General features: G+C 32.6%; 1 protein-coding gene and 1 long non-coding RNA gene across 4 annotated transcripts; one reads left to right on the top strand and one right to left on the bottom strand.

The window, feature by feature from the left end:
* The first annotated feature begins 12,814 nt into the window (after positions 1-12,814).
* Positions 12,815-16,351, top strand: LOC120081999. 3 transcript variants are annotated; one of them, XR_005483008.1, is made up of 4 exons: positions 12,815-13,106; positions 14,140-15,106; positions 15,205-15,244; positions 16,209-16,351. It is a non-coding gene; the product is annotated as an uncharacterized LOC120081999 (long non-coding RNA). The 3 variants fall into 3 exon arrangements; XR_005483009.1 differs by lacking the exon at positions 16,209-16,351 and having other exon boundaries at positions 12,848-13,073; positions 15,205-15,390; XR_005483007.1 differs by lacking the exon at positions 16,209-16,351 and having other exon boundaries at positions 12,848-13,106; positions 15,205-15,390.
* Positions 16,352-18,748: 2,397 nt separating this feature from the next.
* On the bottom strand, positions 18,749-23,607 carry LOC120080749 (DEAD-box ATP-dependent RNA helicase 18). Its single transcript, XM_039035372.1, has 11 exons — positions 23,283-23,607; positions 22,952-23,188; positions 22,348-22,602; positions 21,856-21,935; positions 21,664-21,769; positions 21,456-21,569; positions 21,240-21,338; positions 20,954-21,043; positions 20,715-20,821; positions 20,491-20,634; positions 18,749-19,406 (listed from the first exon to the last, which is right to left on the bottom strand). The coding sequence occupies exons 1-11, from the start codon at positions 23,544-23,546 to the stop codon at positions 19,139-19,141; spliced, it is 1,764 nt and encodes a 587-aa protein (XP_038891300.1). The 5' UTR covers positions 23,547-23,607; the 3' UTR covers positions 18,749-19,138.
* Positions 23,608-27,753: the final 4,146 nt, after the last annotated feature.

Genomic DNA, 27,753 nt, shown 5'->3' with positions numbered 1-27,753 from the left:
GATGGGAAAAAGATTTGCAGATGACGATCCATTCTTAAAACATAACGAATTCCCTATGAAATACTAAATATAAATTTTGAATTTAGTTTTTAAACACTCATTTAGATAACATGTATTTCTTTTTTTATTCTAGACACTAAACATATTCCAAGCAAATGAATAATTTTCACGATTATTTAGTCCTCAATCGTGAATATTGAAAAAGTTTAACAATAGAACCATTTTTAGTTTTTTTCTTCTTGAAAAATCTAACATATTTTCATTCTATAATTTGAACATTCAATTACATAACCAATTTTCTCTAATCTCTAATCCTCAAATTTTAATCCTAATTAATTTTAACTCAACCATTAAGGTTAATTAGAAAAAGCAAAAAATAAAACTAATTTTTATCTTTTTTTTTTTTTTTTGTCGATTTGCGAAATATAAATTTCAATTTTGATGATTAATGATTTTTTTCTTTGTTTGTACAAACATTAAATGTTTTACATTTTATATTACTACAACAAAATGATTTTTTTGTGCAAACTCATTTTTTGCAAACATTTTTAATCAAAAAAGTTGATCTTATTGAGAAATCGATGTCCTTCACTTTCTAACTTAAGGAAAGATGACAATTCAGTCTGAAAATGGAAGAGAAGTAAGGGGTGAGGATATATCCATAGTAATGAGAACCCCTGTCTTGCTATTTTCCTTAGGCTTTCAAGTAGCAGTACCCGTCTATGCTATATTTGCTGGAGTTCTTTCTTTCCTTTCTGGAGTTCACGACTGAGGTATAACCTTCGCCACGACATTAGTGGCTTAGCTCTTCGCGCTTCCCACAGGCTTTTTTTATAGAGAGAGAGTAAGGGGGCGCGGTACGGAAGATTGGTCCGTTCCGCAAAGCTTATGCCTATTTAGTGAAAAACTGGCAAACTTTCTTTTTACTGTATCACATCGCGTCTTGCTTCCTAGGCTGTGACACTTCCTGTTGAGTACAGTACACAATGTTGACTTGAAGTTCGTTTACACAGTATGAGAAAGACAATTATCGGTTCACGATCCAATAGTAGGGAAGCCCCCCCGCGGACTAAAGGGATGTGCATAAAAAGGTCCGTATTTTCTCGAGCGAGAAGCAACCAGGTATAGGAGAAGGAGCAAAGCAGCTCAACCGAGAGGGAAGACTTTCCTATATTATGTTCTGATGACGGTTAGTTTTTATGGTTAAGTTTAATTTACTACTTACAAATGAAATAATAATGTTCACAAAAATGACTATGCACATGTAAATAGATGCATAGCAACGTAGAACACTCATATATCACAAATTGTTCCCCAATAATTAAACAAAATTTGGACTATAAAAAATAGACTCTGTATTCGAAACTAATGAACCTCAAACTAATTATTGGAGAAATTGTGCAATTAGTTTAGACCCTATAAATAAGATTACGATCTTTAGTTAGACTAGAATGAAGCTAAATACAAATAAAATTAAAATCAAACATGCTACAACATATTTTCAAAGGTTCGAAATAAATTAGATTAAGACTAAATGGAGAAGAGTAGAGATGTGATCTTAAAAAAAAAATGTATGAAACCACATCAATATACCAACTAATTTATTACAAAAGAAGAAAAGAAAAATACATTTTCTAGTACCACCTTTTTTTTAGTAATCAGACTCGCATGAAGGTAAATGAAAGTAAGAAGTGAAAAACAAGAAAATTATAAAAAGATAACATAATCTTTCTTTTAGTAACCACCCTTCTATATATAAATATTGCATTTCACATAAACAAAATACAATTATTTATATAACCGATATCCCTACAATATATTTTAACATTTGTATTACGTATGAGTTGAACATCCACAAAAGGTAGAGTTGTCATTAAGGGTTTATTTACATATTCACAAAAATTAGGGTTGACATTAAGGGTCTTGTTAGAGATGTTTTTTGTTGGAGTTGGTCGCTTGAGGTGAATGTTAGTGTTGGTTGACAGAGATGGTTGTCACCAAAGTTGATCATGGAAGGTGGTCTTCGTTAGAGTTGTCGTTGGTTATTGGAGCCTGAAGTTGGTCGTCAAAGTTGGCCACATGAAGATGGTCGTTGGAGTATGTCATCGGTTAGTGAGTTATAATAGTTAGTGTTAGAGGTATAGACTATTTTAGTTTTGGTTATAATAGTTTGTGTTTGAGGTATAAACTATTTGTTTGGATAGAAAAAATAACAAATATTATAGCAAAGAAGAAAAGAAGAATGAGTGAACAATAGTAAATAATTTAGCAAATAGTAAATAATGTAGTAAATAGGGTTTTAAAATAATATTTACTATATTTACTTATACGACCTAAACATGGAGTGTGCTATAATAACTCACTCTACCAACTTCTAGTTGGTGCCCCAAACGATTCCTAAGCTTTTTTTAGACAATTTTTTATTTTTTGTTATTTTATTCTCAATTGAATGACAATTTTTAATTTTCATGGAGGAAGACATCCTTTTGTAGTTCTCTTCGGTTCTTAAATTTTATATTCTTTTCAATTATTTGGTTTGATGTATTCCTTTTGTAATTTTTTCAAGGTACAAAGATTCAAGCATTATTGTTCAACAACCCAATGGAAAAGTTTGGTCATATACTTGGAAAAGACACCTTAGAGAAGACTCTTTTAATTATTTTAAATGGTAAAACCGTTGAAAATATTTTCAAATATAGCAAATATTATTTATCATTGAATAGACCGCAATAGAACGCGATATACTTATTACTGAGTGATAGAAGTCTTCCCCATTCCCGTCTCATCCCGTGGACATTTTTAAATCAATTATCCAAATAACCTAAATAGAATCTCCAACCTAATCCAATCAATCCTTCAAATTCAGGTCGGGTTTCAATTGGTCTTTTTTTCCCCACCTCCTATGCTTTTCATCGTTGCTCAAGTTTTTCCTTTTTGGATCTTCTTCCATATTATTTGAATTTGAAATGGAAATCTTAAAAAAACCCTGAAGTCCTCTTAATATATATTTTTCTTAGAAAAGTAAGGTATCTTTTCTGTACCCTAAAGTCCGTTTCTGTATCTTTTCTAAGAAAAGTACTTGTAAATCATGCATTATCACACATATCACCATCTATTTGGTTGGATGGGTGGACCCGGGTAGCTGTGCAATCAAAAGAAACAATTTTATTTCTTTTTTGTCTATACTTTAAATTGTTGAAGCTTTAATTAAAACCACACCACATTGAAATCTGGAATTAATTTAATTTTTCATTAAAAGGTGAGGATAGCCGCAAATGGTGAGGAAATAGCGGTCGGACAAAAAACGGAACTTGTAAAACAAAAACTCGTTATAGACTGAATCATGGAACTCGTTCTCTTTAAGACGTTTCGCGACTCTACCCAAGTGTGCAAGCAGGTCAGGAATATTCCACGTCGTCTCCAGGATAAAACAACAAAAAAAATCCGATTGGAAATGCACCATTACTAACCAGAACACACACCCTTCTGACTGAATGCTTGGAAAACGGGAATGGAAACACGCATTTTATAGGCATTTTATAGGCCTTCAGAACTGAACTGCCGCGTGAAAGAAGCGCGGTCAGCCTCTCAACGTGCGAGCGGGGAAGATTGGGAATAAATAACAAAAAATAATAATATTTTTATTAAAAGATAATCACATACTCGCCTCGCTCGTTCGGGACGTCTACCAAACTCACATTGGTCTATCTCCTAACTCTCTCTAAAACATGGATACTCCTTGGAGCCCAAACCCATAGCTTAAAGTTTGAGTACAAAAGGGAGACTTTCTTTTCAAAATTTTTCAAGGATTCTTCAATCAAAAGTTGCTCCATTTGATTTTTTTGAAAAAAAATAAAACTTCACCCAAGAAACTCTCATATGATGATGGTAGTGGTGGAGAATGGCATGTAAGCTTCCTAACCCTATGAGATGTATTGACACATGTTTTATATAGCTAGTTAACAAGCATCATAGTTAGCGAATTTGAGAACCTTTACAGTTGAATATATGATCTCACAACTTGTTAAATAATTCTCAATTGAGGTTAGACCAGTTATACGTCTGCCCATCTGTTCTGTGCATTTACATAGCTTTCCAACTTCCAAGTACAAAATAATGTCATGTTTAACTAGTTTTGGTTTTGTTTTAGACCGAGTTCAATTATTATCTCAACCCCAGAGTTGGTAGAATTAATTTTTCAACGAAAAACTGCTTCACTTTAGACAAATATTGCGCTCGATGTTCTGAGAAAGGATGACGTTACGGCAATCATATTTGCTCTGTATGGGTGTATGAGTACAAACAGGAAACAGATTTTCAGACTGTTTAAAATAAGTAAGACCTCATTTGGTAACCATTTTCTTTTGTTAAGGTTTCATCAAGTTTGACTTAATTTTGATACTTATTCTACTTCTGATCATTTAATTGATACTCTTAATCTTTGACTCTAGTTTTGTCAAAATTACTTTTATATCCTAGACAAAGTCTTGCTACCTTGCTGTTATTCTGAATCTATATTTGCTGATTTCATGGTCATGAATGTCTTTCGTATCACGAGCTGTGTTGGGAGTCACTTGATCATTTTCTTTACTTGATGAGGTTCAATCTTGTTTACTATGAACTGTTTGGTGAAAATTTAACGTTCAAAACAAGAGGGAACCAACTTTTTTGGTTGGAGAATCCCACCTTAGAAAATTTGGTGTTGGAAGTCTCTTTGTGTATTCCAATCTTGTGTTTTGGGTTTGGGCTCCAAGGGGTACCCATGTTTTGGAGGGAGTGAGGAAATAGACCAATGTGGGTTCGGTGGACGTTCCACATGCACGTCGCCGTCCGTCCGTCCAGTCGGGTGTGGCGTGTGTGATAATTAATTTTAATAAAAAATATTATTTTATTTTTATTTTATTATTTTTTTAAATCGAAAAAGGAGAAAACTGTCCGTTGGTTCGCGTTCGTCTGCCTGATTCGTCCTCGTTCAACTCTCGTTCCGTTTCATCTGCATACGTTCTAAAACGGAGAGCTTCTTTCACTCCCTACGGCGTGGCCTTCAGCAGTTCCAGAGACAGAATTAACTCTTCATTTCCCACTTCATTTTTCCTCTCCTCCTCTATCTTAGCTTTTCGAGCAGTGAGTGTAGAAAGGGTGTATGGCTTGCATACTTGGGCAAAGCCACGAAACATCTTAAAGAGAGTGAGTTCCGCGACTCAGCCTATAACGAATTTTTGTTTTGCAGGTTTTGCTCTTCACTTAACTGCCGTTCCTTGACGGTTCACTGTTTATCATTCTGACGGTTCTTTACTTGATGAGGTTCAATCTTGTCTACTATGGACACAGATGGTGGAATCTTGTGAAGGAATTACGGGGTATTGTGCAAAGTTACCCAAAATTACTACCATCCTACTCAATTTTTTATTAGCTTAGAGCTATCCCAATCTATTGTATGCTCGGTTCGTTTGTTCGTGGAACTATAAAAGCTATAACATGAATGCTCTTAGAAGCCTTTTTTTTTAAAAAAAAAAATTCTTTCAATGTTGCTTTACCTGATAAAAGTAGCTGAAAATGTCCCAGAGTATGTTGGGGTGGCACATGTAGCAGCTTTTTATGTTTCTAACCTTGCAGTTCCTTGTAGCACCTCAGTCTCAAATTTATTATTATGAAATCGACAATTAAAGAACACAAAGAAGAATGTAGAGATAGAGAAGATCAACACACAGATATACGTGATTCACTAACAGTGTGTTAGCTACGTCCACAGGTAGAAGGAGAACAATATTATTTGAGAGAATGTTTTCAGAAATTACATCAAAACGGCGTGTCTAGGGTTAGAGAGTTTATATAGCGCATTACTCTAAACTCTAGAGTCATAATTGTAAATAACTACGAATAAATAAATGTGTTGAATACGAATTCTAAACCTTAGGGTCAACGAGACCCCATACTTGGTTGTTCAAAACGTCAGCAAACAAATTTAAGGCATTTCAACATTTATGATCCAAGTTTGTGGAGTGGATGGGAGTAGCCAGAGGCTGGAGGACTCTCCATTTCTGAATTTGCATGTTGAAGGTCAGTAAGTTACTAACTATTTATATTTAATGTGTATTGACTTTCTTCATTTTAGGAGAAAGAGAATAATGTATTTCTTTATCATCAAACAATGGCAACAGACTTGACTTTTGTAGACAAATGAAGGCAGCAACTCTTCTAATAAATAATACATCTTGAGAGTTTATCTCCTCTCTCACTTACAGGTTCACATGCTCCTCCTTTCTACATTAAACTTTGGAGCTGGTCTGAAACTGTTTTGAAAAACAGTTTTCTGGTTTCTTACTGGGTTAAATTTTACAAAAAAAAGTAAAATAATGATGATAATAATAATAATAATAATAATAATAAAATTCCCCTAGGTTTCAATTATTTCTAGACCTTGAAAAATGTTTCATTTTTATCTTCAACTTTGAAACTTTGTTGTAAAAGAGAATACATGTGATTGTCTTGGTGTTAAAAAGTAGATATTTTGAAACTTTAATGTACCAAGGTTTGTTTAAAAAAAAGTATCTAAACTTAGGAGGTTGCATCGATTTAAATCTTGAACTAATAGTTGTATCAATTTAAACCATGTAATTAATTTTATAAAAGTGTCAATTTACACTGCTCTTTAGACTTAATTCGGAACATATCATGTGAATTGAACTTCTAAATTATTATAAGTGAATCAATTTAAGTCCTTTAATGAGGTTATATTTGAAGATCATTCATGCATTCAATTCTCACACCTGTGTAGACTTCTCGAAATGTCGAATCAATAAGCTGGACTATTGGAATTGATGCATGGACAATATATAAAAGAAAATTTAATTGGGAGTCTAAATCGATTCGCTTATGAAGTTTAGGAGACAATTGATAAAATTATAAATCTCACACGATGTTTATCCAAATAGAATGTAATAGAAGATGTAAATTGAGACACTTACGTAAGTTCAAGGTTTAAATCGATGTACTTATAAGTTCAGAGTTTAAATTGATACAACCTCTAAAGTTTAGGAGCGTAAATTAGATTTTTGTATCGATCACCCAAATTTGGTTGTGCTAATGTCGAATGACCCATATTCTTAAAACGATGGAAACTAAACTTTTGCATGTCACAAAGCATCAACCAACGCTAAATTCTCCTTAAAGTCCACTTGCAGTCGTGGATTTGCACCTGTCACAAATTGATGAAACTTCAACGTGATTCCTAGGTATATCATGATTTTTATAAAATACAAACTACCGCCTATTGTCAAAATTTTGCAATCTTATGAGTTATCAAACCAGAAACCTCGTTTGGGGTCTCATCAATTTGCGATGGATGAGACCTGCAGTTGTGAACAAACAATTTAACATAATATCGTTTTGCCATTAGCATAACCAAATTTGGATCATCCATACAAAAATCTTGATGTAAATTGATATTTTTTGATAAAAAAAAATGTTAAGGTAAAAAAATGGTCCCTACTTCAATTGAGAAAACAATTTAGTTGAACTTATTTTGTGATGACTTAATCCTTTACTTTTAATTTTGTGATTATTTAATCCCTGAAACTTAATAAGAAATAGTTTAATCCTTGTAATTTGAAATTTGTGATAGTTTTGTTTGTATCATAAAAAATAATTTAATGCCAAAGCGAGCATAGCACAACAATCAGCTGACATATAGATATGTGTTAGTAACCAGGTTTGTAGTTCGAATCATCCACCCCTATTGTATTATTGACATCTTTATATGTCAATTGAGTTATACTCATTTTGACTAATAAAAAATATTTTTGATATTTAATGAAATTTCTTTGGCTAATAAAAAATATTTTTAATATTTAATGAAATTTCTTTGATAGATTAAGTCGATGAATAGGTCAGAGATTAAATACATTTATATAAATGACAAAGAACGAAATTGCTATGAACTAAAATCAACATCTCATTTTGATTACAATTTTTTCCGGTAGGGATTAAATTATAATGATTAATGTTACATATAAAAGTTCATAGACTAAATTATTATAAAATCGAAAGTACATACACTAATTTGTTATTATTGATGAAAATTTTTATCATTCATAAACCGCCACATTATTTCTCATATTAATAATGAAATCACAAATGATCAAATTTGGGACTAATTAAAAGCTTACATTTGTCTCGAATTGAAATTGAAGACAAAAATTTGATCGATTTCAATGGTGTCACGTGTTTTTTTTTTTTTTTTTTTTGTCATGGGACTCCAATTGGGTTATAATGTTTGGGCTCAAGTTTAATTGAACCCGAAATTTGATATTTGTAAATTTGCATAGAATAGCCAAAATGGAACATCTAATTGAAAAAATAGTCATTTTTTAAAAGAGAAACTGCGTAGAATGGTCAAAATGAAACAATTGAAAAAAAAAAAATACTGTTTTTCGAATTCTTTGATTTACCACCAAAACAAAATGTAGAGGGCCCATCTCCTTACTTGATTTTTCCAATTTTGCCCTCTCATCCCAGGCTTGCTTCAATTACGTGTGAGGTATATCTCCTCACAAATTTGGTATATCTCCTTCAAATTACATTTTGTTGGGATTTGATTATCAATTATTTGTTTTTAAATATTAGAGAGATTTAAAATGAAGTTTTTTTAAATATAAAAAAAATATTTAAAAATATTTAGTTTCGAAAGTACAAGTATTTTTAGGATTTTTTTTGGTAAATATTTTTTAGATTTTTCTATTTACAAGAATTTTCCTAAATTTTGTATTTATTTTGTTTTTTTTGGTCCAAATCGTGTTTATTTTGTTAAAATATTAAAATAATATTAAAATTCGTAGTAATCCATTAGTTGTTATATTTTTTGGTTTGTTGGTGATTTAATGTTATTTTAGTGCTTAAGGTATTCATTAGAGAAAAATAGCCCTTTTAGAATTTAAATAGTTTGTTAATTATTAATAATTAATGTAAAGGACACATGCTTGTAACTGTAAAAATTAAAGCAAGCAAGGACATGATAATTAAAAAAATGGTTTTTTTTTATCATCTATATTTTCTAGTACAAAAAATGTGAAGTATAAAGATTTTAACCTTGAAATAAAAAAAATAAAAAAAATAAAAAAAAAAGTGAGAACTAATTATTTTCTAGTACAAATAATGGTTATTGCAAAATTTTTATTTTTATTTTTTTTTGTCTTTTAAGTAAGTCTAGTCTTTATTGGGTGCTTTGGTTTCAAAATGTTACTTTTTACTAAGTTTTGAGTTAAATTTTTATTTGATCTCTAGATATGTTTCAAAATCAAAATGTTAAATTTTTAATCTTGATTTTTAAGTTTATATCCATTTGGTCCTTAGATTTCAATATTTTATACTTTTATCCCCAAGTTTTTATCTCGGCTCACTTTAGTCTTCGACTACCCTAGCCCTAGTTGAGGTGGTATTTTGAGCTTTAGACATAGTTTCTTTCGAGATAATTGGATGGATTGCTAAATTACATAGTCATTTTCTAAATGACTAACTAATTTTTTATTAGATAAATGACCAAAAAGATTAGATGATATATAATTTTAAAATAATTGGAACGAACTAAAACGTCGCTTAACAAAATCCTAAAATTATGAGGTAATTTTGAAAATTTATAAAAAAATATAATAATAATAAGATTAGTTTTTTTCAAAAAAAAAAAAAAAAAAAAAAGGTATTTAGATGGCAAGGATATAAAATCTAAGTTATTAAAACATGTTTATTTAAAATTCAATACAAAAGGGTAATTGTTAGAAATAGTATAAAAAGGTTTTCATCCCTCACAAATAGTACCTTTTTTGGCCAATTGATTTAATAGTACATCTTGGTGCTATCTCGATCGAAATCGATACTAAAATCAAAACAAAACTTTAAAAAAATGACACATTTAAACCATAAATTTTGTGTTGGATGAAAATTTCATGTAAGGACCCTAATTAATACTCGGATAAAAACAAAGACAAAATTTATGAGAAGTTTTTAAGATATTATTATTTTAGGGAATCTAGTGTGAACGACTAGAACCAAATTGGACACAAAAAAATTAGAAGTTGCACTCGACAATGCAGAAGGATGATACTGAAGAAAACGGAACGTTGCTTCGCTCTACTGGATATGTCGGATCTCGTATAACAAGCGAACTGTTTACCCTCAAATTCAAACATGTGGTGCAAAATGCTATTCTACTCCATTGTTGCGTAGCAATAGAAGCTTGTAGATGGTGCTTTCACTTTTCCCCCCTATATTTTTACTCAATTTTCGTCATCGACCAGGCCGAGATTCTACTACGAAAGCCCAAAATGTTGGTGGTTCTAATCCACTATTAAAAGAAGTTAAAATTTTGTATTTTGGTTTCGACATGAATTATGATCGAGATGAACATACAAATCATTAAGATAATTGTGAAAAAAAAAAAAAAACAATTACCTGTTAGATTGACAATCACAATTAACAATCGCTCATTTTATTTTAGAAAGAAAAAATAGAAAAAAAAAGAAAGAAAGAAAGAAAAATTGTCAGAAATAGCATCTTTAAGTTTAACATTTAAAAAAAAAAAAACTCGGTAGAATAGTTTTTTTTGGTCCATCTCAAGCAAGATTTGCCCGAGATTTAGTTAAAAAATCAAGATTAATTTGTGTCTGACCATTACACAGAGATCTTGTTATTGTTTCAAATATTGTGAGACCTTCCAAAATCTTATACCAAATATTATATTTTCAAATTTTGTACCAATTGAGTTATCTTTACTAAGAACCTCCTTCTTGTCCATTTACTAGGGGTGTTCATGGGTTGGGTTGAAAGATTTTTTTAGACCTAATCTAATTATTCAGGTGGTAAATTTTTTCAACCCAAATAACCTCTATTAAAAAATGAACTCAATCCAACCCAACCATGAAATATGGTTGGATTGAGTTGGTTCGAGTTAATCAGGTCATTTGTTTAAAATTTTGTTCTAAAAAAGAAGCAAAATGTAAATAAGTAAAAATCTAATATAATTATTTTTATATATTGAATTAAGATTAAGAACTCAATTTCAATTTATATAGTGAAAATTTTCTTTCTAGAGTGTAAAGAAACTACATTTAAGAGTTGTTGAAGAATAAATTATTCAAAAAATATTTGAATTAAATAAAATTAAAATTAATATATGTATAAACAATCGTGTTATAAGTAACAAAAAAAATATTTTAAAATTAATAATAAATTCGGATTGGTTTGGGTCATATTAGGTGAACTCATGAACCAATCTAATCCATAAAATTTTCATTTATTTGAACCAACCCAAATCGTACGGATTGGATTAGGTTGATTGATTTTTTCGAGTCGAACACTCGCAACTGAGCCCTCTATTCCTATTGCTTACCCTATCAAAACACTCAGGGACCTGGAATCCAAGGTCTACCTTCAATTCATTTCACTACCCATTTAATATATCCACCGTTCCTCCTCAACCCGCGCCTTTGCCCGACTGGCGTAGGATTCTTGTTTGCCATGATGTGAAAGGTGGATATCTAGACGATAAATGGGTTCAGGGTGGAACTAACCCAGATGCTTATATGGACAACGAATCTGTGTGTATTTGTATATTTTCTTTCCACTTTCAAATTGAAATATATAGGGATCTATTGTGGTTGTAGTAGCATATGCTTTTGTTGTTTAAATATATCTTACTGTTTAAATAGTTAGTATGTTATATTCGATCGTATATTGTAAATTCATACGATTGCCACCTACAATATATATTAAATATATAGTCGATTGTATATTGTTGTCACATTAATTGGGAATTAGAAATTTCTATTATGAGACTTTCGTTAAATGTATATGGATTTGTGTTGAGCTTATGCGGTCAATCTTACCAATATATTTCATATATTGGTTAAAATATTTGCAAATATCTAAGACAATGTTCCAAGGTATATTGACATATATATATATCAGAACATCCGAAGAATCCTGGGATATATATACCAATTAAACAATAATAGAATATATTACATAAAAATAAAGAAGACGTCCAAAACCAATAAGGAAATACTTGATATGTGAAATGCATTCTCTCTCCAATTGAAAATGGAAAAAAATTACAATAAATGAATTTTCTCTCTTCAATTGAAAGTGGGAAAAAATCATATTAAATGCGTTCTCTCTATGTCATTAGGGGAGCTTCATAAATAGGAAAAAAAAATATATAAAAATTGGATATAAATAATTAAAAAGGTACAATGGTCCAAAATTAACCCTAAAAACCTTTTTTTTAAAAAATCAAATTTTAAGATATTTATGAAATATATGACCCAAATATGATTTTTTATGTAAAAATCCATATTTGATAATCATTTGGTTTTTTTCTTTTTTTAATTATGCTTGTTTTCTAATCATAGATTTCATATTTCCTAAGTGAATATTTGAATTTTTAGCTAACTTTTATATACACAATAAGTTTTTAAAAATTACTTTGTTTGAAAAAAAAAATGTTTTGAATTTGAACACTTCCAAGAGGTAGACAACCAAATATTGAAACCAATAGATGGAATATCTTTTTATAGGTTTAATTTTTAAAAATAAAATTAAACTTGGCTTATATTTTTTGTTTTTAAATATAATTTTTTAAATTTGTTATTATAACGACCCTAGATTTGGAGTCAATTATAGGTTTTCATTAGTAGAAAGTAATAACAAAATTAGAGATGGAAGTGGTGTATATAGGTTTAATTTTTAAAAATTAAGAATAAAAATTTAAATAGTTATCCAATATTGATTTTAGAGGGCATTTGATGGTGGACTTGAGTTGGGTTGGGTGGGCTTAAAAAGCTCACCCCGTGTTTGAAATTTGAAATTGGTTAGTTTGAAACCTACCGTTTTACCCCCTTCGTTTACTTCCCTCATTTCACGTCCCATTTTGCAAGTCTATTCTTCAGTCCCCTTTCACTTTCACTCTTCTGTCACGCGTAATTAATCATCACTCTTTCTTCTCATTTTCTTCTTTCTTCCGTCGTTTGGGTTTTCTTCTTCGTCTGATCTCTTCGTTCTCCCTTCGGCTGGAATGGGTTGTATGTCTTTCATTTCTTCGACTAGGATGGATTGTATTTCTCTTCATCTCTTCGCTCTCTGCTTTAGTTCCTCCGTGTATTTTTTTTTTTTTGTTTCTTTGTACGTCTCTTCGTTTCTCTGATTTTGATTGGGTTTTTTAGCTTCTCTGTATGTCTATTCTCCAATTTCGAACGATTTTGTTGTAGATCTAACGATATTTTGATTTTTTTATTTTATTTTATAGTAGATCTAGGTTTTTTTGCTCAATTCTTTTTTTTTTTTTTTATTTACGCTGACAATTAGTGTTAGATCTAGGTTGTTTTTGTTCATATCTACTTTTTTTTTTTTTTTTGCGATTACTTTGTTCTAGCTAACGATTAGTGTTAAATCCGTCTTGATTTACTTATGCATGTTTGATATTATTCATATTTTTTTATTTCGATTCTTGTTGTCCAAAGGAAAACCTTGATAATTTTTTTTTTATTTTATCTATTTATGTGTTATTAGATCCGTCCCTGTTTTACCTCATGTATGTTTGATATTCTTCCTTCAAGATGTTTGATGTTCTTCCTTCATTGTTTGATTTTCTAGTTTGGGATTGTTTAATGTTCTATTTTGCGATTCCGATTCCGGATGGTTCAAATCAAACCTTGATGATTTTTATCTTCCTACTATCTACTATTTCACTTGCTTGAATGAGTTTTTTTTAATCAATTTATATGTTATTAAATTCGTCTTTGTTCTTCCTCATGCATGTTTGATATTCTTCCTTGAAGATGTTTGATGTTCTTCCTTCATTGTTTGATTTTCTGATTCTAGACTATTGAATGTTCTTTTTGCGATTCCGATTTCGGACTGTCCAAAGCAAACCTTGATGATTTTTATGTTCCTACTATCTACTATTCCACTTGCTTGAATGAGTTTTTTTTTTTTTTTATCAATTTATATGTTATTAAATTCGTCTCTGTTCTTCCTTATACATGTTTGATTTTCTTTCTTGCAAACCTGTATAATTTTTATAATCTTCTTCTTCCACTTACAACTACTATTTACTGTTCTGATATGCTTCCATACTTTTTTATCCAGATTTTCTCTGGCCGCTTCAATATTAAATCATATGTCCTCCCTTGCCCTTTTTCTTTGGCTTTTCATGTAAATGTGAGGCAAGTTAACTCCTGGTAGGGGATGCAGACTATGTTATTGGAGCTTGGTGAGGGTCAATCCACCCAAGAACAGGTCTGTTTTCTATTTTTTTCCTTTTTTTTCCCTGTAAGGCCGATGATGATTTCAAACTATTTTTGAAACTATTTTTCCTTATCTTTGGAGTATGATTTATGTTTTAGTTTTATTTCCTTTCAACCGTTTTATGAGTGAAGGTATTTTTTGCTTCATTCCAATAAATAAAAATTTGGCATTCGAAATTTAATTTTTGTACAATTTAAAATTGATTTCAACTTTGAAATTGTTGAAACTGTTTATTTGGTTTACTTGGAGTTGGATTTGTTCCAATCAAATGTCTTTTTGAAATCTTGAGGGCTTCATTATGGTGTATTTATGTCATTTTTTAGCTCAACCAACAAATAAATAGTAACTTGACTATTACTTAATTAATTTATTTTTGACTTGATTGCCTTTAATATGGGTTTACTATTTGAATTTATTGAGTTAGGTACACTTAAGTTTACCTAACCTTCCTCACCAACCCTACTTATTGTATGCTCTACTTATATCTCAATCCGTGTTCATATTTTTTTAGACTTCTCCACAGACTCTTTTCTAAACTGTGTTGGTAAGTCCTTCAACCTTCCTTTTTATTTCAACTTTCTCTTAAATCTATTTTCCATTCTAGTATGTGTTGTTCGACTATTTCAATATACTTTGTTTCCTTCTTCCACCTCTAGCTTCAACTTATAAGGTATGTTTCCTTCTTTTCTTATAGTCGAATTAAGGTATGTCGCTAACATTTTCTTGTTTTTGTTAGGCTATCAACAGATTATTCTGCCCCCTACTTGTGGACTGTCTTCACCATCGCTCAATCCGAACATAAACAAAGGTATGATCTTCGTTACTGTTTATTCTTTCTTTCTTCTTGAATCGAATTAACATACATTATCACTATGGTCTAATTGAACTTCTTATTCTTTCGTGTAGGACCAAACTAATCGAACATATCTATCGTAACTAGTTTGAGGTTTGTAAGTTTTAAGTTCAAAATGATCTTCATTATTGTCTATTCTTTCTTTCTTATACTTGTTGAGTACTGATTACTTCAAATGTATCATTGTTATATATTTTTGGACTTGTATGTTGAGATTTTTTTCCCCACTCTTTCTTGAACAAGAATATGTCAAACTCAAAGTTATTAGAAAAATATTATATTGGTTTGTTAAATTTTGGTTTGTATCAATTTTCATCTTCTATCAAATGAATTCAGTTCAATCACAAGTTTTATTTCCATTATATTAAATTATGAACACAGTATCAAACTTATAATTTTGATAATGAAATCCTTATGTTTTCACAATCAAAAGAATTTAAACTTAGAACTTTGTTAATTACTTCCATTACAACTTATAACTTTGTTAACTAATTATGATATTTTCAAATATTAATCCAACGTTAACTATAATTGTTCACTTTAATAATCTGAACATAACAATATGTTTTGAGTGATTTTTAAAATAAGTCTAAAAAGTATTAAATAATACACTTATGAGAAGTCATTTTTTTTACAAGTTTATAAGTTTCAAAATAAGTGTCAAAATAAGTTTGAAAATAAGTTTCAACATAGGTTTCAAACTAGGTTTCAAAATAAATTTCAAAATAGGTTTGAAATAAAAGTTCTGTTAATAGTAAAGTAGGTTAAAAATGTACCAACTAAAATAAGTTTATAAGTTTGAAAATATACTTTTATTTATAGTGCAATAAATGTTTAAAATAGCGAAATAACTATACTTTTATTTATAGTGATGTTTTTACTTATATACTTTTTAAATTAAATAACATGAAAAACTTCTTACAATGAAATTTGAAAATTAACTAAGCATATGAAAATCCAATTATGTCAAATACTATAATACTTAGTCACTATTACATTAGAGACATTTATAATGTGTTAACTACCATACCTACTTGTACACTTTAATTTTTTATAGGTAGTAATGGGTTATATGAGGGGCCCTTATACCATAACTTCTACATCCCAACTCCAAAAAAACCATTCGCTTCAACTTTGATTACTGGTATTGACTACTTATCATAATCAAATGCAAGGTAATTATCTTATGTACAATTTCAATTCCAGATACACTAACCATATTATATAAAAATATAAACTGTATGATATGTGAAATAATAATGTTAAGTTAGCAAGATTCAATATATATACATACAATATACCAATTCATTAGTAATTGGGATAATTACCTTCAATATATATACATACAATATACAATATATCAATTAATTGAGCAGCAATATGAAATGTATTTTGTTGGTACGTTTTACAGATAGAAGAAAATTAGAATTATTACAATTTTTGAAAAGAATATATGAAAATTAATCTATTATGTTCTACAAATTGAAAAAAAAAATTGAGATCGTCCCGTTTATGTCATAAATGATTTGAGAAAATACATGTATATTTGAAAATCAATCAACAATAGCAAAGCATAAAACTAAAAAAATAAAAGAATGAAATAAAAAAACAAAAAACAAATTAATCACATTCATACAAAACTGTATCATATTCCCCAACTCAACTTAACTCAGCACAACAAATACAGACAATAATTACCAACTCAACTCAACTTTTTACTTTTATAATGCACTAAACGCACCGTTATAGGTTCTCTCGAGGTTTGATAACCACGCAAATTGAAAGACATGGTGTAGAAGTCATGGAGTTGGTATTACAAATTCCACTATGCTGAGGATGAATTTTGGATCGGTCGATTTGACACTATGATATTAATAACAATAAAAAGAAGAGAGAAAAAGAAATACAATGCAGGTTAAATTCTATTTCGGTATAGGCGGTACAATTTTAAAGTCTCAGAGATATAGATTCAATTAATAGTGATCATCTACCTATAGTTTATTATCCTACAAATTTTCTTGACATCCAAATATTGTAGGATCAGTCGGGTTGTCCCCTAAGATTAGTCAAGGTGCACGTCGGACACTCACAGATAAAAAAAAAAAAAAAAAGGAAAAAAAAAATTGATCTCTACACTTTTCAAATGTCCACTTTGATCCTTGTACTCTTAATTTTTGTTCATCTTAGTCCATGTTCTTTCATAACGATCGTTGAGATTGCTTTACTTTAAAAGGTGACTATTTTAGTCCCTTTGTTTTTATTTTTACATCATTTCCTTAAATCAAAATTTTAACACAACACTTTTTCATAAAATTTCTTAAAATGTAGTCATAAGTTTATATGAAGGGATTTTCATTGTGCGTAAAATCTATATTAGTTTCCAAATAAAGATAAAAATAATTATCTTTTAATATCACATAGACCAAAACTTACATTTTGAAAATACAATAATTAAAATGAATAAAAGTTAAAATTACAAAAATCAAACCACAATCAAAACCGTATTTAAACATATCACGTAAAATGTGGTTAAAGGGGCTATGAATTCCAAATTTCATCGAGTTTATGGATTTATGTAAATTGCGTTCTCAAAAACAAATTATAAGCTAAAACTGTATATAGCCAAAACTAATCACAATCAAAATACTATTTAAACATACCATGTAAAATGTGGTTACAAAATGGCTATGAATTCCAAATTTAATTGATAAGGTTGGTATTAAAGGAATATTGGACGTATATTAGTAATTAATTAAAGAGTTTGTAAGGAAAGTTAGTTATAAATAGAGGTAGGAAATGTAGAACGGAGGCAATATTTGGTATATGAATTAGGGTTCAAAGTTATCTCAAGAATGGGAGGATCCAAGTAACTCGAATACTTGGTTTATCTTGTATTTCCATTATCATTTATCTTTCAATGTATTCGAGTTCTATCAATTTAGTATTAAGGCCAGGTTGTTGACGTTTCGGAGTGGAATCAGCAAAGGGTTCTAACCAGATGTGGCCCCAAGTGAAGTACCGCGAGAGCATCCCTCAGGACATTAGCCTTTCCAGGGTGGAATATTGTTAGAAACCAAGGTAGTATGGAATGCCTTTGTCCCGTATTAATTAGAATGGGATGATCAATTTAGTAATTAAATGGTCTGACTCTTCCACCCCAATCGCTGACTTTTGGGGTGCGACTGTCCAAGGTGTTTAAGTACCTAACATTAATCTAGAAGCTTATAAATATAAATTGATTTGTTGTCTAAAATAAATTAGAAACTAAAACATATATTTACCCAGAATTTAATCTAATGAATGATATGAGCAAAGTACCCTTTAATTTTGCTTTTGTAATACAGGGAAGAGAAAATTCCCAACTCAAGTTGGCTAGAAGAGTTGTTTCTTTTGTTATCATTCTGTTTTGGGTATTGTCATTATTAAGTGCTGTGGTTTTCCTTTGTTGTAATCTTTTTACCATTTCACTTATCCAACAAACAATCTACTCCAATCAATTGATTGTTTATTTAAAGAGAAACCAAGAGAGATATCCAATCATTCCGACTATTTAAGAACACAAATTTTCCATTAGTGTATAAAGATGCATAAATATCATATGACCAATTAAAAGCTGTATGAATAATGAAAAAGCCTGGGAAAGGGCATAATTTACAAAGTAAAAAACACTACAAATGTTTACTAGCTATATAATATACAAATTACAAGAGAAAATATATCTTAAGAATGGCAGTAGATGGTCCATCAGTCAAGCAATACCTGTTCCACCCGAAACGAAAGCTTCAAAACACAAGCTCCCTCCAAAGGAAGGAACTCCAAAGATTCCCATTGAAGTGCTGGTCTCTTTTCCAGCAGCATAAGATCTCTAGAAAGTTGTAAATTTTCTTTGGTTAAAGAAATATATCAATCTTCTCCAATGCTAGAGAATCTTGCGATATCGTAAGTTTCTTCGAGAGTTTGCAACATCTTATCATTTACTCATGCATTTCACAGTAGCTCCTCAGTCCCAGTTAGCTTCGCATATTCGGTTTCATCGATGGTTCCCTTTTTGAGTTTTTTCAACAGTCGATATTCGCGTGCCAACTCATCCTCATCTTCAGCTGTCTGCGTAGCACGTCTCTGTCGGGCTGTTTTCTTTCTCAAGATGGGAGGTGCAACATTCGGAGTATTCTTTGGTTTGGGTTTTGGCAGTTGCTTTTGTGCTTCCTTCTTAGCTTGGAGGTTTTTCTTTCGTTGTTTTTCCCGAGATTTATCCCTAAAAAGCCACGTTTGTAAGATAATGTCAAACTTCTATTTTGTAATATCATTTGAAGTATATACATAGCAATCAGAAGTTAGGGGAAAAAACACTTCAAGGTAGGTAGCCTAATTTACGTGGAATTGTGACTATTGCTTTGCACAAATTTGTGTGTAGCTCAAAACGCGAGTAAGCCAGTGAAACAATAAGCAAGTCTGTAATATTAAATAAACATTGTATCAAACACAAATTAGTAACCCAAACATCCCCTCTAATAGATCTCTTCTATATATTATCAAATTATCTTTGGTAAAGTACGAGAGGGGTTGAAAATAACCTCTGTTTCAACTATTGTATGTTCTTCAAATCAGCCAATGTTTTCATTGTTTTATGTGAGCTACCTCGTATTCATAAATCATAAGAAATCAATCAATTTAATCCCCCCTCCAAAAAAAAAAAAAAAAAAAAAATCCTTTGTAGGTTGAATAACAATTGTATCAATGAAAACTCCTTTCATAAAGTGAATCAATTCAAATCCTCCATTGTAATTCTATTTTGAAATAGTTAACGAATAATCCTCAAATTTGTGTAAGACTTCTTACATGATATGAGATGAAAATAATGAAATAAAATGAGTAGTAGCACCTATTGTTAATATAGTGTCTTGTCCCTTTATTTTTCTCTACTTCGTTAAGGATGCTTATGTAATAATGAAGAAGAATAATTATATTTGGGTAATTTTGGGTTGCTATTGAATAGAATCGAGTGAAGGTAATTAAAAATCTCCAACACCAATCGATAGTCTAAATTAATTCACTTGTAAAAGTTTAAGAATGATATAATTATTAGTTTTACAGTTCAATTGATTCGATTAACAAAGTTCAGGTATAAATTGAATTCTTCCTTAAATCATATTACTACTTGCTTGCAGCACAGAAAGGGCCAATAAAGAATTTAGCAAATCAATAGGAAGACAACAACCTATAGCTTAAAGGCTGTAACAAAATGCAGAAAAATGTAAACAGAAATTAAAAAATAATGATAATAAATAATAGATAAATTAATAAAGATCAGAAAAAGTCAAGATTGGTAAGGTCCTTACTTGTATTTAACCTCCTCAAAGTTAATATCTTCAACGGGAACAAAACCCTCAGTCGAAAGCGAGTGGTGCTTTACCTCAGGCATCAAAGGCAGCTGCAACAGACCATAGCCCATGGCTAACTTCCCTATTTCAAGTTCTTTCCACCTGAATGACGAAAGATGAAACCTTAGAAAGCAAGTTTTGCAGACTGTTTACGAATGCCTGAAAGAAATATCATTAAGCACCTGAAAATGAAAGAGCAGTGGTGCTCTTTATATGCACGTATAAAAGAAACAAATGCCTTGACTCCCTTCTCCATGACATCACGATCCTTTTTTGCTGCTGTTCGTATCTGTAATAAGTTTTGTACAACATAGGGTCTTTTAGTGAAAGAAAAATGACACCAGAATTTTCTCACTTATAACATAAACACTAAAAATTTAAGAAAGAATGGAACATTCAACACAAAAATCAACACCCTCACCTGTGGAACTATATCTGAGGCATCACTACAGCAAACTCTCTCCTGTATAGGTACCCTTCTTATGGAAAGAAATTCTACATAAGCTTCTTCCTACACAAGTCAGTCAATCAGAATGTTCATGTTAGTATTAAGAAGCACATGGAACAAATAATTTTTTTTTCCAATTTCCTTATTTGATGTGACTTATTTGGATTTGGAGAATCCATTATTACAATGTCTGTTCTTTGAAATAAATTAATAATACATAATGCAAAATCTATTGAGGACCAAATAGCACAAACTACACCTTCGGCAAAAGAAAAACAATGGCATTTCCTTCTCTACCCAATCGAGCAGTCCGACCAACTCTATGTACAAAGACATTAGGATCTTGAGGAGGATCATACTGCATTAGCAAACAATAAGTAGATAATTTTAGATAGGATATATGCACTTACAAACCATAATTTCTTTGAGAAAAGTTCAATATGTAGTAGAATATGGTCTGGCATCCATAGCCAACCTGAACTATACAATCAACGCCAGGAATGTCGAGTCCGCGGGCTGCAACATCCGTACATAGAAGAACACCACTTGAAAGGGATACAAATGAGGCAAGTGCTTTCTCCCTGGCAGTCTATAGAAGACATAGGTCACCAAAAAAAAAAATCATTGTACGAGCTTTCAAGAATATAGTTATAATTTACATCATATAGCCTTCAAAAAATTACCTGTTTCATTTTTCCATGCAGAGGGATCAATGATAAACCTTTCAAAACGGTAAGCTGCGGTAGAACAACTCCCCAATAGTCAACACATGCACAAGTCATGAAGTAGCTGTACAACACAACATCTTACTAAAATGAGAGGAAAACATTGCCGACTTACATATTTTAAGTATTTAAATCCAACAGATAACTTACACTATGATTTTTTTGGATTTGTTCTTAACAAGAATGTCGACAAGTTGGGTGGACTTCTTGTCTGCTTCACATTCCAAATACTGCAGAATCAGCATGAATAGTAAATTTATCGAAAGGAATCTGCAGAACATGCAAGTAGAAATACTAATGGAATAATTGCTTTCAAGCATGTGTGCATGCAATGTTTACAAAGAAATACTATACTTTTCTTTGCTACAGGGCATAACCGGATCCACACTGCATGACCACCTACCTTTTCATGGGCATAAAATATCGACTGTGAACTTGTTTTCCAAGTTCCTCATAAACAACATCAATAAGACGAAGATTTAATAGTCTTTATAATTCCTATCCTCATTGACTATGGATGGATTAAGGAAGTGTAAATAAAAATATAAAAGAATTTAAATGTACATCATTTACTCCATGCATCGAGTTATTAAATTGAAACGAGCAACTTAGCCTAAATGGAGAAGCAGTTGCATATGGTACCTCAATATGAAGACTGGATGGGGTTTTCGAAGAGGCAAGTTGTGTTGATGACAATGGACCAGTCTTTGTTTCCGCCTTTACTTCGACCCTGATAGGATTTCTTGGCCCTGCTTTTGAAAGCTCTTCAACTGCCTCAGTTTGTGTAGCCGAAAAAAGACCTGTCCTACGAAGTTTAGGCAACCGAGATATAATTGATGTTATCTGCTTTTGGAATCCCATGTCTAGGAGTCTATCTGCCTCATCCAATATCAGAACCTGTGGATTGATAATCAAAGCTATATATAACTTCGTTTTCCTATAAATCAAGTTCTAGACATCATCTACTACCAAATATTGAGTATAATTTTCCAGAAAAGCACCCGACTAAAAGTTTGAAAGTACAGATGCAATCTAAATTTAAATATGCAGGCAGGCATCGTTTTTTTTTTTTTTTTTTTTTGAACGAAAGAAATTCACTTCAAAGAAAACACAAACAGGAGTTCATGATGCATAGTTTTTTCTTATATGGGTCAAACCACTTGAATGCAAAGGAAAATAATTGTAATGAGAGTGAAGTGTTGGGCTCTAATTTAGCCAGGAACAAGTCCTCGAGGCTGAAGCACACCTCAAAGTTCCGGAAATCCAAGTTCTCCATACGATCCATTATATCAAATAGCCTTCCTGGAGTTCCAATCAACAAGTTTGCACCTTCTTCTTCTATCTCCTTCATGTCTACTTTTACATCGGCTCCTCCAACGAGAAGCACCGCTTTGAAATTCAACAATGTAGAAACAAAAGGACGAGCAACCTCATAAATTTGTGAGGATAGCTCCCTCGTCGGCGCAATTATAATCCCCATTACCTGCAGAGGAATAACAAATAAAGAACCAGTATAGAAAGACAATTGCACGATTTTCTTAGTCATAAATTGAATCAAACAGAGTAGAGAGACGAACCTGGTGAGGTTTGGGGCGACTGGAACATCGGCGGAGTATTTCGACAACCGGAACTACAAACGCTAGGGTTTTTCCCGAACCAGTGGCGGCATCGACGGCGACGTCCTTGTGGCTGCACAGTAACGGAATTGTGGCGGCTTGAACTGGAGTACAGAATTGAAAACCAGATTGGGCTAACGCCTCGATAACAGGTGCAGAGAGGGGAGGTTGGAGATCGGAGAAGCGGGTGCTGGTTAAGGCTCGGTTTTCATCACCGCCGTCCATGGTTTTTCTGAAGCTGGTAACTGATGAGCTTCTCTTCTGAGAAGAAGGAATAGAGTAATGTGACGGGTGTAAATCGGTTCGTTTTTCTTATAGGCCGGTCCGGTTCGGTCTCCGGTTTTAGAGTGTACCGGCAAAAGATCTCGAAGACGGCAGCCACGGGGGAGAGAGGATAGAGGGTTTAGGGATTAGGGTTTTGAAGAAACCTGCCTGAGAGAAACAGCGGCAGTGAACCAGAGAGTGGCAGAGGACCGGGCCGACGGTGGAGCACGTGAGGTGGTGAGAGTATGAGGAAGATGAAAGAGTAAATATTGGGATTTTCAATTTTTAATTCGGTTAAATTGTTTATTGTTATGAACTTGAGAAGGACAACGGAAACATGGATATAGAGAAAATATAATATAATAATATTAAATATATGAAATATAAAATAAAATAACTAAAATTATAAAATTGGATAATATGAAAACTAGTGGAAGTGGAATTCTCACGCATACGTGATTTTAAGATCCATCAAATGCCACTATTTATAGGTATAGTAGCAAGTAGGATGTGGACATATATGGACACCAAGCGAATAATTACAAGACACATGAGTAACATGAAGGGTGACACATGACTTTAGGACACTAAGCAATAAACATCTATTTATTATTATAATATTCATAATATTCCCTCTTAGATGCCCATATATATATGAAATATGCCTTGTTAAAACCATACTAGGAAAAACCCAATGGGAAAAAACCCTAGTGAAGGAAAAAGAGTACATATTTCATATGATACATATTCCTAAAAGAATGCAATATATTTACTCCTCTCACGAAAACATCACTTAAGATCCCTAAGTCATCGTATTCCAATGTTGTGTACCAATTTTTCAAAAGTTGTGGCTGGTAATGTCACACCCCGCCCTGAGCCCGCCTTCTGAGCCCGAGGAGAGGCGTGAGGGACCGCAGATACCACCCTTTTGTGATACCTATTGCCCATCTGAACCTCCTTACCTTCAATAAACTTTAAGCCAGAGATATAAATAACAACTGTTTAATTAAGCTCATTGTATTACAAACAGTACAACGTTCATACAATTCTCAGGCTTAACTACAAAGTTTACAACAACAACTCTAAAACTCGGAAGTGTGATTGTGATTGTGGCAGACCTTGACCTTAGCAGCACCCTAGAACTCATCACCTTTCACTACCTAGGAAGAAAAACATGAAAGAAAAGAATGAGCTTCAAGAAGCTCAGTGAGTGGTAAGCAACTTTTAGAGTCTATTTCAACTCATAAAAATACAAGCATATCACAACTACAAGGTTGCATTCAAACCTCAGCCTTGAATGAGTCTGTTCTTAACTTTATCTACACGCACGGTAGATAGTTAAACTAATACTACTCAAAATGAGCCTATTCTCAAACTCTAACTACACACATGGTAGATAGTTCAACCGATACAAGTCATAAATGCTTATTCTCTTGCATTTGCTATGTTTCCTTTGTCTTCTATGTGCACATAGCTCCTCGCTTATGTACTCAGAAGCTAGGCCTGTCGGCGCTCTGACCATCCCATACAAGGTTCCTCCCACAAGCTCAGGAACCAGACCTCTCTGTCCCCTAACTATCTTGTGAGGTTCTGTTTCCAGGCTCAGGAACTAGGTCTAGTGACCCCCTGACCATCCCGTTCACATATTCTCATTCTCATGCTAACTACTCATTCACAACATAATCATATACAATTTACTCTAATAGATATGCTTGAGACTTAAAGAAAATTACCACTCACCTTGGTAAAGTAGGAACCTTTCTTTCTAGAAGTTCCTTGGTATCCTCGAGCTCCCTTTTGAACCCTAAATTCTATATTCAAATTTAAGCTCAAATTACTCAAAGTTCTAAGCCTTATTTCGAGATACTTCCTTCTACAAACATGCTCTAAAATTTCTCAGAAATCTTACCTTAAAATATCAGCTCAGAAGTCCTCGTGATTTGTCCGAAATCCTCAAATCATCAAGACTGACCTAAGCTTACCCGAGAGCTCGACCCTTCTGTATTTTCTTCACCCTCCAACCTGATTCCCCGAAGCTTCTTCTCTAGCAGCCCTACCTTAAAAACTAGACTCTTAGATCTTTCAAATGGCTTTATAATCACTCAAAACGCACGAGTATTTTGGGAGAACTCGATGTCCCAAGCTGATGCTACTTCCAGACCTCACTGTCCGACAACATCTCCTCCTTTTGGAACTTTTTTATCAATGCATGGCTATCTCCGGAACTGCTCTCAAACAATTTTCTTAATGTTTTTCAAGAGGAATTCAGTTTATGAACTGAAGAGTCACCTTGTGGTGGTATTTATAAGCCAAAGGAACTGATCCTCTTCATCTTACAAAGCCTTCATCGTAAGACACCTCCTACTTTGGAGTGTTTGCACCATACTTTGCCACTACCAACTTCCATGTCATTCACCTACTTCCATGCTACTCACCTATTTGCATGAAATTGAGTTATCTTCCTCATGCATAAATCTTCTTTGCATGAAACTCTATTTGTCCACCTCGAGCTCAACCTCCTCTCAGTTCAGCCATTTATCCGGGTGTACTCATCAGTCTTGCATAATGCAAGCCTCAACACCGCTTAAATACATGGCCCATTGTCTAGTCCATCGTGCAGCTCGTACACTTCATCGCATAGCTCCATCGTTTAGCTAACCTCTCATTGTCGCTTAACATCCAACCCTCTCGCTGTCGTTCATCATCCCGCCTTCTCACTGTTGCCAATCATCTAACGTCTGCGCCATCGCATAGCACTTACGCCTCATCGTGTAGCTCAATCGTTTAGTGATCTCTCGCTCTCAACCATCTTGTTGATGCTCATCGTTCAGCGCATAGCTTCTGTGCCTATCGTTTAGCTCCATTGTGTAGTGCTGACGTCTATCGTCTAACGCATCACGCCCATCGTCTAGTGCGTCCACTTATCATGTAGCGCCATCGTCTAGCGCTCACGCCTATCGTGCAACGCCCATCATCTAGCATTTCGTCTATCGTGTAGCACTCACACTTATCGTGTAACGCCATCATGTAGTTTATCGCCCAACACCCGTGCCTAAGGCATCGTCTAGCGCCTAAGCTTATCGTCTAGCGCCCGAGCTCGTCGTTTAGCACTATCGTCTAGCGCTATCGTCTAACTTCTACGCTTATCATCTAGCGCTTATGTTGATCGTATAGTGCCATNGTCTAGCGCTATCGTCTAACTTCTACGCTTATCATCTAGCGCTTATGTTGATCGTATAGTGCCATCACCTATCATATAGCTCTATCGTTTAGCGCATCACTTCACATCGTTTAGCGCCGCCTGTAGCTACACGATCGTCTGCCCAGTGCCTTGCACTCAATATCTAGCTTTCTCACTCTCGCTAACGCAGCCTCAACGCATAAGCAACCTTTGGCAATGCCTCTTGCCAATGCTTCGACTAACATGCGTCAAAACCTCACAAGCTCTACGCATGGTTGCCCTTGGCTTCAATGCTTAACTCTTTTTAACCTCTACAAACTTAACCTCATGCGTTAATGTTTTCTAACACCAAACACATGGTTTTCTTTTGACTTCACACTTAGCCAATTTTACTAGTTAAGGTTCATCTCAAAGCTACTCAAGGAAAATCTATTCAACACTTAGAAATTTTCCTTCTCTTCAACATATCATTTAACTTATACTTAGGTAATTCCTTTAATTACCTGCTTAAGTAGGGAAATTGAAATCTGGGTTTCACAGGTAATGCCTTTGTAAATAAGTCTGCCAGGTTATCCTTCGAACAAATTTGTTGTACAGTGATGTCGCAATTTTCTTCAAGATCACGAGTATAGAAAAGAATCCGTGAAATATGATTTGTTCTATCTCCTTTAATATATCATCCTTTGATTTGGGCTATGCAAGCTGTGTTTTCTTCGTATAATATTGTTGAAAGATTTTTATTAGAAAATGAGCCACACGTTTCACGAATGTGCTGAGTCATTGACCTTAGCCATATACATTCTCAACTAGCCTTGTGAATTGGAAGAACTTCAACATGATTTGAGGAAATGACCACTATAATCTGTTTCACTGATTGTCGTGATATAACAATTCCTCCACATGTGAACAATAACCTGTTTGAGATTTAGTTTTGTGTGGATCAGATAAATATCCAGAAATCTGCATAATCAACTAGATCAAAATTTG

The sequence above is a fragment of the Benincasa hispida genome, chromosome 7, assembly GCF_009727055.1.
Source record: "Benincasa hispida cultivar B227 chromosome 7, ASM972705v1, whole genome shotgun sequence".
Taxonomy (NCBI): Eukaryota; Viridiplantae; Streptophyta; class Magnoliopsida; order Cucurbitales; family Cucurbitaceae; genus Benincasa; species Benincasa hispida.
Note: the sequence above shows the minus strand (reverse complement) of the source record. Positions and strands in the feature narration are given on the sequence as shown.